This window comes from Camelina sativa, chromosome 14 (genome assembly GCF_030686135.1).
Source record: "Camelina sativa cultivar CO46 ecotype springtype chromosome 14, ASM3068613v1".
Taxonomy (NCBI): Eukaryota; Viridiplantae; Streptophyta; class Magnoliopsida; order Brassicales; family Brassicaceae; genus Camelina; species Camelina sativa.
Genome location: NC_141893.1, coordinates 5692562 through 5709959, shown reverse-complemented (window position 1 = coordinate 5709959; position 17398 = coordinate 5692562). Strand labels below are relative to the sequence as shown.

Below are 17398 nucleotides of genomic sequence, written 5' to 3'. Positions count from 1 at the left end.
CTGCTTTAGTATTATTACACTGAGCCTCGAGAAAAACGTGTTTTTGAAATTAGTTTAATGCTTTTGTTACGTACTGAGTATTCTCTTAAACAGTATATACATCTGCATATTTTCACCAATCCCTTATAGTAAAGACCCTTTGAAAACTCATGAACACTCTTTAAGCTGATAATTTCAGATTGAACTTGTGCCACCGTTTTTTGTGTAGGTCAATTTGAAAATATAAAATATACAAAACGTTACCTAAATAGTTTAGTTATTCAAATCAAGTTGACGAGCAGGCTTGGGCAAAATGCGTTAAAAAAAAAAAAAAAACCTAACATACGTATAATTTTATATTTATAATGGAAGATGGCTGATAATTGTCAAATATTGTCAAACTTTTCTCTCTTCGGATGCAATAAACAAACTAATGTCCACAAGACTAGCTCGTCAACTTGATTTGAATATTAGCTTACATCATTTGTCTTTCCGCATTTGGATTAGCTGCTGATGGTTTTATTTGGATTACGTTCTTGGATTAGTAGTTAGTTGACGATTACGTAATTATTTATCACAACCACATGATCTAAGAAATAAGAGAAGCGATGGGATGTTTTTTCAATAAAATGAACCTTATTGTTAACATATACTGTATATTTAAAAAGAATATCTAATTTTTTTAATTATTTTTAAATGTTGACCAAAATCTTGACAATAGTCTACCATATATACAACTGAATAAATGAAAAGCTCCATTTATATCCAGTCCGTCAACATTTGGATATGTATTTATGTTGTTCTAATTCCGTTTTATTATCCATATGAATGGATCGTTACGTTTATGTATAGATTGTCGTTTACAAGTAAGTTAAAATGCATCATCAATTGATCGTCAATGTAGGTGATAAGTTTTACAATAAAATATTTCGTCTTGTCATGAATTACAGCAGTGATGACAATAGTAGAGAAAACGTGAAAATCCGATTGCTACAATCTAATCTTTTATTACTCCACTAACCGAACTTTCGATGATGTCAAGTGGTTATCAGGTTTAACAATTATGGCTCTTTATTAAGATTTCCACATCATAATCTGACGAGAGTAGTCAACTAAGTATGTAACTTTCCGTTGGTGATGTGTTTAGGAACATTCTTTCTGGTTAATATTATAGAAAAGTAAATCAACGAATCATTAAAACGTTATTTTTAAAATTTTAAGTGGATAAATTCGAAAAGCAAGTGTTTTATCGATCTACATAGAAATCTTTTGAGATTAGTTTACAGCCATCGCGTTTATCGTTAGGAGATAGCATTGATAATATTTTTAAATAATAATCTATGTTTGGTGCCACAGAGAACTCGAGCTTTCGGTTGGAGATTAACTAATATAATAAATTATACTTTAATTAGAATGACTTAAGATTGCTCATGGGCCATGGCTGCGCCATCTTAATCCACCTATCTACCAACGACATGCCACGTAATATATCACATAATTCAGTTCAATTCATTGTTTTCAAACCAGCCGGTTCAGGTACTATTTGGCCGACACCGTTGAAATAAGGAACTGAACAAAATTGACATGTCATAACAATATTGAATCTATTGATACACATATAGACATTCCAGTGTTTCAATATATTTGTGTGGACATATCGATATATGCAAGACCTTGTGATACATTACAAGAATTTTTCGTTACTCTCAAGTCTCAACCGTGGTTAGTTATAGATTAGAGAGATGTTGTGTAGGGAAATTGTATTATACATGTGCGTGAATAATATTGTGATTCATTTCCATTTCTAACAACCGAAGGTACCAAAGTTTGTTGATTATAAAACATCAACTTCGTTGCATTTACAATTTTTGGCCTGAGTTTCATGTCATCATCAGTTCCACACACACACGGATTAAAATTATATTTTTTAAACAAGTAAAATATAAAAAATGGAAATTATTAAGATAATCGCATATTGCGAAGAAAACAATTGCAGACAGATAATGATTCGTGACAAAATCGAATCTCTCGTTCTTATAAAGTTATAAGGGTCGATCTCGTCATATGAACGGATAATAATTTATGAAGTAAGTATATGTATAAATATACACATATGGAAAATATACAATATAATATGTGTGTTATGTTCATTGTCTTTTTACTTTCCTGACGTGTGAGATAACTCGATAAGTTCTCCGGTTAGAGAATGGATTAAAGTTATGCTATGTTATGCAAATCAGATACCGATAATGATGATTATTGTCAAAGCGACGACCATTATACTTTCAAAAAGGAAAAAAAGGAGTTTATAAGTGAATTTTGCCAAAACAAATCAATACATGTTATTTAGTGGCATATATATATGCTAGTATTATCCTCAAAACACTACCTCCAATTCAAACCCGATAAATTGTATGTTGAAGAAACTTTTTTCTTATTCATTTCCACTCTAGTAGATATATACACCTCTACAAGTAAAAAGATTAGTAGATTTTGTACTTACGATTGTAGTTGGTTTAGTTTTGCCTTATTAATCGAGAATAATATTTAACGAAAACCAAAATAAAAAAAAGATATGCCCAATTTTTTTTTACAACATTAGTATAAAAACAAAACTCTGAAAATGACCACGATAATACGTTCAATATAGAACTAAGACAAATAAACCCATAAATTCGGTTTTGGAATTTAGCTGCACCACAAGTAATTTTCCGTAATTTCATTTTTCAACGTCTCGGGCACAAGTGGCGGCCTAAAACGCATTATATTTAGATATTTTTTGTTGATGCAGAAAATAAAATTTTAGAATTATTAGATATTTGGGATAGTTGAAAAAGATCTCTCTTATCGAATAAAAAGGCGTGGCAGCGCCTGGTGTATTGTATGTAATCATTATAATAGTAATTAGATTTTGAAATTCTTTTTATTATTTTTGTCTGGAGAAAAAGATAAAAAATTTATCGTCTTTTTGGTTTCACGATACTAAAGTAAAAAAGGAACAATCGAATTTTTATTTATTTTAGGAGAATATATAAGTTTTTTTTTTTTTTGAGCAATAGAAACTTGGATTTGCCACGTAGATGTAACGCGTATAATGCATTTTGATTGGTCAAGTTGTCTGTTTCAGTTCACACGTAAACCACGTCAATTAGAGCCAAACAAGACCAAGTTATACATATAATGCAATCTCCTACCACTAATTTTAATACATCAACTGACGGTGATTGGGCTTTAATTATGCGGGAGTTGAAAACCATTGGCGTAGAACGGTAGAAGAAAGTTCGTTATCAGCAAATAACAATATCTATGATGTTCACATGCAACTTTTAATCTTCATTATTGGATAATATATATTTCCACGCATTGATCCCTAATTTCAATAGATGAATTTTTTTTTAAAAATGTTAAAGACAAAAAACATATAAATCATTGACTCAACAAAAACCAAATCACGTCAATGAAAACAAACAATAATCTATTAGTAACATGAACACTTATTAACCTTTAAATAATAACTATAGTTAAGTTCACGGGCTAGTTTCGTTCTCATGTTAACTTGAAGTTGCTTTTGTTGACTAACTTGTGGGGGTTTTACAAACTTTGTGTGCTCATAACTCGTCCCATTGGTTGAGAAGGTGATATCAACTGGGACGATATAATTAGACAATGAAATACATTATTGTCCTTAGGAGCTAAACTGGACATGTCTCTCTGATTGCGAGATTATCCAATATAAACCCGCTGAGCCAGATCTTATAATTTTATAACAACACAGCATACATTTTATTAAAGTAACAATAAAAAAAATATTCTCAAAACCATAATTCGGTAAGTTATTATTCTTTTGTTAAATGTATTGTATATTTTATAAAGTGGCTTAATCACTAACCATGAAAGCTAGCCATGAAAAAATGCGACCAAGTCAACAAAAGCGAAGGAGAAAATAAAAATATGTTGACTATTACCAAAAAAAAAGGGTCGTCAAATGGCTCAGCGACTCAACATATTAATTATTATTATTATTATTAGATCCTATAATTTGTTGCTTAATATACGTAAAAATTTGTAGGTTTATTTGGTAGATTTTTGTCTGTCGCATATAGTTAAGCTCAACTTAAAAAAAAAAAAACTAGTTAAGTTCAACTTTGAGTTGGAGTACAATAATTAAGTAACTTTTACTCTATTTCACCGTCAAATTAGGTTCATATATATTTTTTTTTGCAACACAACTAATTATTGCATGGATATTATGGAAAGTCAACAATTATATTTTCAGTATCACTTGTTGACGCATAACACAAATGTTGATTTATTCAAATATAATAATGCATATAATTTCCTAATAGGCTTAGACACATCTATATACGTATTCACGGACCGACAATTTAAAGACACCATATGATGTTTACAGATCCCGCCGGTGACTTTGACGGAGTCCAACATCACAAATCGCTGTTAAAATGACATTTGTTTTTCTCCATAAATGACAGTTCGATAAGTTACGTAATTGTATAAGTCGGAGCCAAAACCTTATATTAGTCTACTCATTATTGAAATAAACTAATACTGAAGTACACGTGAGTTTTTGAGTATATTAATAATAGTTTGTAACTGAAAGATTTTAAACTGATTAATGCAAAGTTAAGCATGCAATTCACTATATGCAGTGGAAGTAGTCGTGAGCAAAGTAAAGAAACAAACTTTTCCTTGTTTTTCTGCCTCAAGCTAATTTAACCTTTATAATCTTCGAATAGTCAAACTTAGAGAAGAGGTCGGAGACGTCAAAAGCAAAGTCGCGGTTTTTTGTATTTATATGCGGTATGGTATACAGTATACACCCATGAAAAGTAACGATAAATAAATCAGAAAATATTATAAGATGTAATGAAATAAATAGATATAACAAATAGTTGACAAATTCATCCAAAACACGACGAGTCAATAACTCAAAGAAGGTTCAAAACAAAAAAAAAAAAACTTAAAGAAAGGTTCGATACTTACACTTACAATATCTCTGCTACGCTGAAAGTTTATAAATTTTGATGCATATATAAACTCTTCAACGTTTCCGAGATATTGTAAGTGTAAATATAATTTGAATATGGAGACAGTTCATGGTCTTTAAACCAATTGACATCTCTATGCAATGTAGATTTTAGATATATTTGTATTTGTTTTTTATTCCGTTATTCTAATATACTACCTTTAAAAAAAAAAAAATTTGGTTCTATATATACTGTTTTAAGTTTCAACTAGGATTAACATGAATCTTAACAAATCGGAGTAAGAGTTTATATCGTGATTAGTTTTGAGTATTCTCATAGGATCTCTGCTCTATCCGTGGAAGCTTTCAACGAGTCCATATACAACAAACTTACAGTCTATACATTAATAATGGTACGTACGTACATGTAACTAAAATCAATGTACAAATTACACTCGGAATTCAGGATCACTCATTAAATAACATATCATATTGAAACTATTTAATTATTTTGTACCAAATATCAGTACGATTAAGGCACAGACGTTGGATAGAGATAATATAAATGCTATGTTTTATATGTGATTTTAATTTGTTTATAACTAGCTACAACTTATTAAGAGGATGGGTCATTGGGTCTTAAAAAGAAAGTACCCACTTGCTCTTCTTTAATTTTCACATAACACCAATCTCTATAAAAGTCTTCTCCTTCTAATCCAACAAAGTCTATCTGCCAGCTTTGCATATATATATATATATATATTTTTTTCTTGACTTTTTATGCCCATTCCATCAATTCTTAATCATAGTTCACTAATATACAAGTATGTATGCAACGTTTAGCATGTCCGTAAGGATAAATATAAATACGTGTATAGATGGTGGAAAATTCTCATAGGTTTATCTGCTTTTTAACATGTGTAAAGTTCCAACAAAAAGTTAGATAATCAATTCTTATTGAGAAGAAAAAAGAATAAAGTTGTTGATATATAACAGTTGTTAATTAGAACGTATTATGTAATCAATTGCGGATTTAAACTTACTATCCACATACTACGATATAAGTGTTTTGAAAAAAATTATGGTCTTCATCAAATATTATGGATTCGATGTTCAAAACTCCTTGCATATAAGCAATTTAAATGCTGTAAGAGATTGTAATGACTTATAGGAGTCTACCATATCAGTATAAATAATAAATCAATTTCCTGTAAATAAATAAGAATAAAAATAAATATGGACTTGAATAACTGTACCGGTTGTAACGCACACTAGATCTTGTAGTTCGACTGAAAAGAAAATATATATAAATAAATAAACCCCTAAATACACGCAAGAATGAGTTGTACCGACTAGTACGTACCGGGAACTTCACGGTCGAGCCAATTAAAATAAAATCTGAGTTCTTTTTAATTCTCTAGCTAAGTCCTTTCTGCATATGCCACTTGTACAGTTGTACACTCCATTTTAACATTTCAAATTTCGTCAAATTTATTTTGTTTTTCTTTTCGTTTTCTTCTTGCATTTAAGAATCTTCACATGGACGATAATTCCTCGTATCATACATGGAAATATTCAACTACTTTTAAACGAGACTACAATTCTCGATAAGACTACGTTACGTTCCTTCATGTTTCTTCTTCCTTAAGTCAAAGAAAAAATATTAATACGTAGAGCTCTCATATGCTCAAACTAAATTCTAGAGTTACTCTTTCAAATTAAGAGGCCACTATAATATTTAGGAGTCGAATTACACAAGGACTCAAGTCTATAAAGTTTTATAATTAAGTTTAACAAATTAATTTGAATTAAAATAAACAATACAAAATATTAAATAAAAGCTGTGAAAATTCAATGGATCAAAAAGTTAGGTCTAGGGAATTTCTCGGTAAATTACAAAATATTAAATATCAATAAATTAGGATTCAAGCAATTAAGAATATATTGCTAACTCTAAACTCTTCTGTAAAATAAATCAATTCTCACTGCAAATATTATCTAAATTTAAAACCAGAAATCCAAATCTCTTTGTAAAATTCTAGGTTAAAAATTAGGTTTAAAAACAAGTTTAGATTGTTCACAAAATTACTAAATCAAATCTCTTTGCAAGAAGTAATTTTGCTCATCAAAAAGTTTTATCAGGAAAATCAATTATATTCTCATATCAATTTATTTTCCTAAGTTATTAATTCTAGATGGTCAATCAAAGATTAATATGAAGAACAATCTATGATGAAGATCTAGAAAGATAATGAATCCTAAATAAACAGATCTAATAATTCATAAAATCTCTGTAAAAAACTCTGAACCTAACAAGCAAACTACTAAGACATATTCAATGAAGAACAAAACATAATTATAAATAATAAGCAATTGAAATTAAAAGAGTAAAGAAGGAGTTTATGAATTCTTCTCTCAAAGCAATTCAGATCTCTCTCTCCCAAAAACTCTCAAAATCTCACAGGGTTGTAGGAAAATAAAACTTGCTAGAAAATAACTTCAGGGTTTTCAAAACCTAAAAATACTATTTATATGTCCTAAAATACGTCAGGGACTTGTGTTGCAATTGTAGAAAACTTCGGGCAAAATTGTAAAACTTCCAATTCTTGCTCTCTCGTCAGATAAAACAGAGTGTCGCCTGACACCAAGGTAGTGTCGTTCGACACCATCACTCTGTTTCGACTCCAAGTTCATTTCCTCCGAGTTAAATGTTCCAAAATGTCCAAATTGCTCTATTTTACTCCATCCGTGCCAAAATCCTAGAAAATTTATAATGACACAAAAACAAGATAGAAAATAAATCAAAATACTCAAAAAACACACTTATATCATGTTATATGAAGCTCGATTCGCATGGTTTCGTCCGCGTTCAACAGTTCACTAAGTTTTTTCCTCTACATTAAGAAATATTTGTATTCTCGTTTTAAGGATTCATCTTCGTTTTTTTTGTTTTTTCCAAGTCAAACATCTTCGTTTAAAAGTCAGTTTCAAACATCAGAAGTATTCGAAATTATATAATAACGGGCTTGTGTCTACTAAATAAATGGGCTTAACAGACATTACAAAATTAGGCCTTAATTTAGCTTTGGGTCGGACAACACACATATAATCACATAAACACAAACGAATCATGAAGAAAATATTTTTAAGGCATTCATTCATTACATGAAATGAAACCCAAGTATGTCTAAAACACAATGCTTCTCCAATTGTATGTCTAAAACACAATGCTTCTCCAATTGTATGAAATCAAACCCAAGTTTCTACGTTCGTTAATTTTGTGTGTGTAAGTTCAAATACTGTCGTCCAAATAAACAGTGATTAATTATTTTATAAATTATTGAACAGAAGTATAATAGATTCAATATTCATGTCATATAATAGATTCAATATTAAAGGTACGGTTTTACCTTATTTTGATTCTAGTATTTAACATTAAAATAATGATATAATTTTCTCCTATTTAAATCTATCTAAATAAGCACCATTACACATTAAAAAGATTTTCTTTCACCATATTTTTTATAAGTATGATTTTCCTTTCTACTCTCTTGTCAGTCTAAATACGCAGTACTTGAATGAACCCATTGTTAAGTTTGTGTTAATAAGCCAAATAGAAATATGAATATCGAATTTGGTCATGGTGTAAAAGCTAATGAGACAGAAAATTGATAGGGCATCATCCACTTTCCCTATAGGGTTTTTTTATATGAAAAATAATTTGTGTTTTTTTGTGTCGGTGGGATCTGACTTCTCTACAGTAGTCGGGCGAATTTGAATTTTAAATATAATAATGGCAGTATTGGCGCAATGCGATTTCAATAATTATGTTGTTAGGATGATGAGGAGGCCTACAGAGTTTTAATTTGTACTTACATGCTTGAGCTTAATTGATACAAATTTCTTGTCAAGGGGAACAAAACTGTGCGTTAATGAAATGTTGAACACGTTTTCAAGATCCATTGTCTTGAAAAACCAAAGAATTTGTATCGTTATACTGTAGACATGTGATATCCAAACCAAAATCATGATGACATTACAGTTTAAGACAAATTTAAGTGGATATGAAAATTGGGAAGAGGGAAAAAATAGAATCTATGACGGATAATATTCCTTTAACAAAGAGAAAACATCCAAACATTTGTGTTTACAACTTTCATCTTCTTTATCTTTGAATCATATCCATTATTCATCATGAACCAATGTAGTAGGGTCTTGTGAAAAAATGGCTTTTACCATTATGTAATAACCAAACTGGATTCACTATCATTTGTGACATATATATAAAGCTGCTGAGATAAATAAATGCATTAATGGTGATATCTAGTCCTGGGCGTTTGGGTATTCGGTTCGGTTTTGGATATATCCATTCGGTTTCGGTTAGTTTGGATATAGAGGTTTAGTATCCATTCGATTAATTTACTATTTCGGTTCGGGTTCGGTTCGGTTTTGGTTATTTTCGGTTCGGTTCCGGATATCCGAAATAGGGTAATATAAATTTTTAAAATATTATTTAAATAAAATTTGATTATATTTTAACAAATATATCTAAAAACTTCCTGATATTTGATTTATTTCAAATATTTTGGTATTTTTGTTTAAATATATATGGTTTTTTAGTTTACTTTTTATTACCTTATATAAATTAACACGTAATACAAAGCTAAAACTTCAACGTGGCGCAGTGGCCATGTTGCACATTCTAGTTTGTAGAGGTCTCAGATTCGATTCTCGGCTAAAACATAATTTTAGTATGTGTTCGGTTTGATTCGGATAACCGAATGGATATCGGTTCGGTTCGGTTAATAACCGATATCCATGGATAATTAAAACACTATCTAATCGGTTATTGTCCACTATCCATACCCGAACCGGAACCGAAATTTCGGTTTGGTTTATTTGCCCAGGACTAATTTCTATTTTGCTTACGAAGTCCACAAGTTTTTTTTAATTTTGTTTGTGCTGTTGCATGCCTTATAATCATCATTTTGTGAAACTTGCATATCATATCTTTGAGCCTTTGTCTCAATTTTTGTTCAGTAGTAGTAAGTCCTCTACACACATACATGGCCTTGCACTCCAATCAAATCCACCTGAACTAAAAAAATTAATTATTCTTAGTTTCTTAGCACTACTACTAATTAAGTACTACCATGTGGAATTAATAACGCTTGCATTTTATATACTCTTACGATTCTTACACAGGTTTAACGAATAATTTTAGTTAATATAGTTTTATTAATTGTACGTGTGCGATTCTCAATACCATTATTTTCTTAAGATAATCCTCCATCAACATTTTTTTAGTTATAGTTTACTTAAGTTAGCTAATAATGCATCAAAACTCAAAAATATCATTATTTCATTAGGAGACAAAAGAAAATTAAAATATTACTATTATGCTAGAAAAGTATATATACGCTCTATCATTAATTTGGTATACTAATTCATAATTCGTGCACCATCCGAAAACCAAATTAGTTGGAAGTTATTATAGTAATCGTCACCTAACGCATTCTTTGATTAATGACACATTTCTCACTAAACGAATCTCAACCGATGCATGGACACTTTACAAGAGTCAAAATAAATGAAAAGACAAATATGTTGAGGTCACAATTCATTAACGTTGGACAGTTTGTTTTGATAACAAGTTTACGAAACTGAATTGCATTGCGAATAGTTCTAGTCTTCTAGAACCTAATTAATGATCCCTATTATAGTCAAATACCTACATGCATCCAATTTTAAATATAACATTCTTGACTATAATACTAACTTAGTAGTGCAATGTACATGATATTAAACAAATAATACAAGTCTTTCATGAATTATATCTTGTGTAATAAAGTTAATATTTTAATTTAGAAAGTTAAAGAAATTATAAATTCTTACCTCACAGCACACCACAGAATTTGAAGTTGTGCGTGGAAGGTCTAATAGATTAGTACAATGACGTGGATCCAACACGTTTACAAAAAAAAAAGTACATAAAGAATTGATAAACCCAACTATTCATATCATCCACAAAATTTGACTGTGGTCACAACTAATTATTATCTTTTCATTCGTTGATAGTTTTGATTTATCGATCGTATGAGATGTGATCAGTCGAGGGCATAATTTAGTATTTTGACGAGTATGCTTCTTAGAAACTATCATGACTGATTTTTATTTTTTAGTATACGAAATCCACAGTTCATGTAAACTCTTCTCAGCCACGCTGCACAAACCTATCGTAACTTTTTAGAAGCTTCTCTGTTCCGAAATAAACCATTTATAATTCCACCGAAAAATAAGTTAGAAAATATTTTGTAACAGGATAAAAGTTAACTTGTTTCCTATCATTATTGTTATCGTAAAACAATAAAAAATTCTCATTTATTTCTCTTTTAGTTTATTATTCATTTTTTTCTAATCTTTCCAAATTTTCATTCTTTTTTTTTTTTTTTCTTGAAGGGTTTAATTTCATTCATTTTGTAAAGAAAATATTAACATTATTAAAAAGGAGAGAATGGTTAGCCGGCCACTCCATTTTTATCTGCACGGAGAAAAAGAAAAATCTATTTTCTATAACGACAAATATGTGCATTGCTTATGTCATGTACTACTAATTAACTTGTGTAACTTCAAAAAAAAAAAAAAAAAGAACAAATTAGCGACAAAATTTTCTGAATATAAATAAGAAATCAGATGCCGAAAGATTAAGATAACAACACTAATAAACCCACTACGTACACAGATATGTTGTGAGCCTTTGTTAATTAAACCTTGTTTCGTTTGAGATTGCTTTAAACTATTCTTGAATCTTCGAATTACCACCCTAATCTAGAAGCAATATAAAACCTTTCCCAACGGAAAAAAAAGTCTAGAAGCAATTGAACATCTAAAGATGGAATCATGGAAGGAGACTTAGCTAGCCATTTTCGTCTGTTTGAAATATCCGCAAAGTAATTATTGATTAGAGATTACAACCAAAAAAATGAAATCCAAACCGCCACGTGATATGCAGGTGTGCCATGACACATACCAACAACGGGGACAAATAGGGCATCGATGTTTGGGCGTTTTGTGAAATTGTGACCATATAAAAATCATTCATATATTCAATGATAATAAATTGCAATAACGCAAAAACACACACAACTGGGTAGTGAGAAAGCAGTGTGTAGGGTCATATTTCAATCTTTCTCTTCTTCTATAAAAACAGACTCTTTTCTTCTTTGTATTCTCATTTTTATAAACTCTCCTTATACATAAACATATCTCTCAGGCCCTAAGAAAAAAGTTTGTTTTTGTTTTGCCAAAGTCGATCGATATATATTGAAGATGAAGATGGGATCAAGTCAAAGCATGGGAGGTTCAAAGAGAAGGGTGTCGAGTAAAGGACTTGGAGCTGTTCTTAAAGAACAAAGAGCTAAGCTTTACATCATTCGAAGATGTGTCGTCATGCTTCTTTGTTGGCACGATTGATTTTTTTTGAGATTCATCCTCAATCATTATGTATAAAGGCCAGGCTAGCTTTCGTGTGTTGGAGAGAGACGAATTGTGATGTATGGAGCTTAACCGGGCGGATCGGGTTTGATTCCACGCGAGATTGTGGATGAATCGGTTAAGAGAGTTTGACTTGGTTCTGATTAGACCCCTCTCCATCTTTTAGCAAATTCTTCTTGTTCTTTGGAGCAAATATGGGGAATTCGATGAATTAGTGGAGGAGAGGGCAAGATTGTAAATATTGACTGGATAATATATAGAGAGAGTTGACAAAAATTTTGTAATGGCTTTTGGCTTTGTTCAATGATTTGCGGTTAATGTAAAAATAATCGTTACCTTATATTTTCAACCTCAATACTATACTACTTTTTTTTTATCTTACGGTACACGAATCACACAATTTTATTTTGTATACTTTCGTAATGATAATTAAAACATATGGAGCCGTATATTTTTTTTGCATTTTCCCCTTTTTCTTAATATCCAAAATCACAATTAAGGTTTGGTTAGTTTATTGTTGGTTATTGCTGCCCCCACGCATGGGGATGAGCTAATTTTAATTCATTTTAATTCCGACACAACAAAAACTCCACTTTTTCGTTTAGTTCGTGGGGGAACTCTCACAATTTTCGACATGTCCCATGATTTGGCTCAAACTTTTATGATTTGTGTTGATTATTGATTCTAAAATGATGCTGTCATCTCTTATAAAGGGTAATCAGTTTAGATCTATTATGCATTGCTGTTTAGTTTATTAAAAAAATCTATTATGCATAATGGATACAAATGTTATAATTATCTATAAACAATATATATAGTAGATTAATTAGCTAAATATAGCAGATAACTACTTAAAATACGCCTGTAACGAGAGCGATGGAGTAATATTTAATTTGTGAGCAACTATATATATAAACCAAGGGACATAATATTCATAAATTATTAGTTTGGTTAGTCTCTCTTATTAATCTGACGTTATCAATATCATCATTAGGTGCTAAAATAATTATGATGGACGACCTGTCACGTCTAATTCTTAATTTTCAATATAATCAGCCCTTAACTTAGTGAAACAAAAATTTCATTTGTAACATGGAAATGTAAAGTAATTATTTGTTAACTTCATAAACCATCGGTCAGAAGTGGAATATTGATTCATCGTAGCATGAGTATTGATTAGCATCCCTAAGTATATATATTTAGATGAAAACGAGTCATGTGAACAATTTGAAAATTATTATTCAGTTTCGTAAACCATTTAATATAGTCCTTTACATATGTAACGTACTGAAGAACTCCAATAATTAAAGAAGTAAGTTAAGTACGTTGACTGGTCAAATGGAGACATGGCTAAGGCAGACCACGTGCGGCGGTCCTACCATCGTCGCCGTCGTGACTATCATCACCACCGGTCTCTTCTCTCTTGTCTCTTTCACTTCTTCTCGGGCTACGAATTTTGTGTGTTTTGCCCTAATAAATAAAGTTGTAATAATAATTGAGCCACTCACCTTTCAGCCTTATGGTTTCCTTTTGTACTTGTTTTTTTTTCTGGAACTTATCTTCTTTTGTACTTCTCACTCGATGCTAATCGTATCTTTTAACACTATGCCTAACATTCCCTTTTAATTGGTTTAAATCGTCATCGATTGGTTTAGGGTGGTCAAACATGAGTTACACACACACACACAAAATATCTCGTTTCGTTTTTTCCTTGATTAAATTTGTGATAGATAATTATCAAAAAACATTTGTGATGGAAATGACAAATGAGATACGACAAGATATATAAAAAAACCAAAAGTCATGTTTGAGATCTTCCGGATTCAACTAAAGACCAAAAAGGAGGACATTAAAATAATATCGTGTTTTAATTATGCATGTATTTATTCATATGTAATATACTAATACTTCAATTTATTTTCTTTAAAACTATTATCTCAGATATAAATGTGAAAATCTCACTTCTTCCCTACCTTGCTACATCCACAAACAAAGATTTCTAACTTTTTCCGAGATCATTTGTTATCTATCTCTTTCTCTACCACACACAAGGATTTATGTATTTTCGATTTATAACCAATATATTAAGTGGACTGGTCCGATCCATAGTTCCATGGAATTCCAAAACACCACCAAGTTGATCAAAACTGTTATTAAAGTTCGGTGTATTGAAAAATGAACAAGAGATGGCCTACGATGTCTCAAACAACAAATCAACTATTTGATTTCATTGGACTCTTTGTAACGTTTGAGAAGTGTTTCTGTGAATTTTTTATTTATTTGTTGACATTATCTCTTTGGAAGAAAAACATTCAGACACTATTCGTCCCATCAAACCAACTAGTTAGTAAATTTCCATATTTAGTTGTGTTCCTTTGTTTTTGTCCACAATTCTAGAACATTTTGGGCTTCTTTCCAGGTGCCTTCACATTATGTGTTCTTCTTTCACATAACACTGCATATGATTATCTTATCTCACGTTTATTTATATATATAATATATGATCGATCGTCTCTTTATGAGACATGGCGAGAGCAATTATTCGTGTCAAGTCTAAGTCTATATGTTGGCATCTTGCTCGTACTTTACTCCGTAGCACTGTATTAAATAGTTTCCTACAAACTTTTTTTTGTTTACGAGCTTCATAGTGTTTCATCATCCTTCTTCTCTAAAAATACATACACAAATATGAAACTTCAAATTTATTAATTCATCGTCAAGGCCCATTAGCTCAGTTGGTTAGAGCTGCTAATAATGCGAAGGTCGCAGGTTCGAAACCTCCATGGGCCAATTTTTCCATTTTTACCAATAAGACTTTTTTTGGGAAGTCGTCATTCATAACGTTATACCATTACAATAATAGAAATTTCGATGAGATTAAATAGTATTCTTACATATTTACCAAAATGAAAATAAACATAAAAATGTAGATAGCTTGAGGAATCATGACTTCAACTCCTCTTTCTAGTTTCACATTTGTTGAATCGCCAAAGTTGTCTTCTTCCTTACTATTCTAAGTGCATGGCTTCACCCCAAGAGGAAGTACACGTTTATGAGATTCTAAGATCACCATCTCAAATGGTTGGCAAAGATTTGGATTCTTTGAAGCTTTGAATCTTGTTCCCATCTTCTCATAGAACTTTCTAGAGAAACTAAGCTCACCTGTTAAGTTGTTTCCATCGATGTATAAAGCACCAAGACAAGATAAAGCCTCAAGCTTCTTTGATGGAACATAACCGGTTAGATTGTTGTTGTTCAGACCAAGAAACCTCAAGCTTTTCAGGTTGGTAAGACCAGATGGAATCTCACCTCTCAAACCCATTTTTGATAAATCCAAAACTACCAAATTTTTCATCTTTTCCCACTTTGTTTCCATCATATCCTCTTCACCCATTGGATTGTTTGATAAAACCAACTCCGTTAGAGATTGAATATTTTCAATGTTATTGGACAGCCCACCAGAGATTCTGTTCTTCCTCAGATCCAAAAGTGTCAAATTCTTCAATAGCTCTAGTTCTTGTGGTAACTTCCCTTCTATGAGGTTATTGCTTAGGTCAAGCTTGAGCAATGAAACCAAATCTCCAACAGACGAAGGCAATGTCCCTGAGAAAGAGTTGCGGCTCAAATCCATGATCAAGAGGTCTTGTAACCCACTGAAACAATTTGGTATCATTCCCGCAAATGAGTTCCCTGCGAAGACAAGCCGCTTTAGACTCTTTAAGTTGCAGAGACTCGCCGGTAGTTCTCCATTGAACCTATTTTCGAGAACCACCAAAGACTTCAGCTTTGTGAGATTGCCAATTGTATCAGGAAACTTCCCAATGAGACCGGGATTGGATCGAAACTCGAGTGATTCTAAGTTGGATGCAAAGTTTATCCAGCCCATTTTAGCTATCACCATGGGAGAGATAAAGCAGTTGAAGAAGGAGAGAGATCTTAAGTGCTTGAGCTCAAATAACTCTGGCCTTATCTGAAGACTTGAGGAGCAAGCAAGTGAGTTATCATAAACAAGCCCTAAACTTAAACCTGTGACATACCACAAGTCATTGTAGATGTCACACGAAACACCCTGAAACCAAAACAAAAATGTTTATTGTTTTTTTTGTCAATGTTTGGATTTTCGTAAGAGCACTTAGCTGCAAATTAAAGGAATGATTGGTGGGCCAATGAACATATAATTGTAACAACCATTGAAACATTTAAAGAAACCCCAAAAAAGAGATGTTACATGAAAATAGGATTCACTTTGTTGCTTTGAAGCTTTAAACTTCACTATCCGATTATGGAAATTTTTCAAAGGGGACAAAGCATTTTGAAGAGTTATTTGAGACAGCTAGAAAACAAAATCTTTACACATCATTTCATAATCTTTTTTGAAGTTAAGTTTGATTGATTCAACAACATCTAAAGCTCAAAAGTTTCTACAACATCATAAGCTCAAAAATTTCTACACCATCATAAGCTCAAGCTCTTCACTATCTTCAAGAGTCTATGACAATTAAGGACTTAACCTTACAAAACATGAATGTAAAGAAACTAAACAAAAGGTTTTAGGAAAGATAGTATTGTAAAAAAAAACCTGAATTGGAGTCCAACCACAAGGATCAGGATAGAGAGCAGATCCGTTCCAAGAATCACCAACAAATCCTTGAATCGCAGAGTACAAGGCTTCTCGTTCTCTTTTGTCCATTGGAGCTTCTTCAGAGCCAGTTACTTCAGGTAATGATTCATCTCCGGTACACCTGAATAGCAGAGATAGTAAGAGAACAGAGTAAAAGAACGTTTGCCACAACATTGTTTGTTCCCACAGAGAACAAGAACATGAGAAACAGAGCGTGTGATGTATTTTGTCCTCTTTCTATTTGGATTTTGGGTTTTGGGTTTTGAGTTGGTTCTTGTTACTACATCCGTTTCAACATATAAGATGTTTTGAGTGAAAGC

The 17398-nt window shown here is 31.4% G+C and overlaps 2 protein-coding genes across 2 annotated transcripts; one reads left to right on the top strand and one right to left on the bottom strand.

Moving 5' to 3' along the window:
- Nucleotides 1–12084: 12084 nt before the first annotated feature.
- LOC104739980 (small polypeptide DEVIL 4) lies at nt 12085–12797 on the top strand. The gene has a single exon (XM_010460474.3). It carries the CDS (start codon nt 12293–12295, stop codon nt 12434–12436), a length of 144 nt encoding a protein of 47 aa, XP_010458776.2. The 5' UTR covers nt 12085–12292; the 3' UTR covers nt 12437–12797.
- A 2418-nt stretch (nt 12798–15215) lies between these two features.
- LOC104739979 (piriformospora indica-insensitive protein 2-like) lies at nt 15216–17347 on the bottom strand. The gene is made up of 2 exons (XM_010460473.2): nt 17037–17347; nt 15216–16526 (listed from the first exon to the last, which is right to left on the bottom strand). The coding sequence occupies exons 1-2, from the start codon at nt 17250–17252 to the stop codon at nt 15471–15473; spliced, it is 1272 nt and encodes a 423-aa protein (XP_010458775.2). The 5' UTR covers nt 17253–17347; the 3' UTR covers nt 15216–15470.
- Nucleotides 17348–17398: the final 51 nt, after the last annotated feature.

Bases quoted from the DNA above. Each gene is read 5' to 3' on its own strand.
- LOC104739979 (XM_010460473.2), bottom strand. From the start codon at position 17,252: ATGTTGTGGCAAACGTTCTTTTACTCTGTTCTCTTACTATCTCTGCTA. The intron at 16,527-17,036 runs GTTTTTTTTTAC...TTTTGGTTTCAG, and splicing joins GTGGTTGGACTCCAATTCAG to GGTGTTTCGTGTGACATCTA.
- LOC104739980 (XM_010460474.3), top strand. From the start codon at position 12,293: ATGAAGATGGGATCAAGTCAAAGCATGGGAGGTTCAAAGAGAAGGGTG.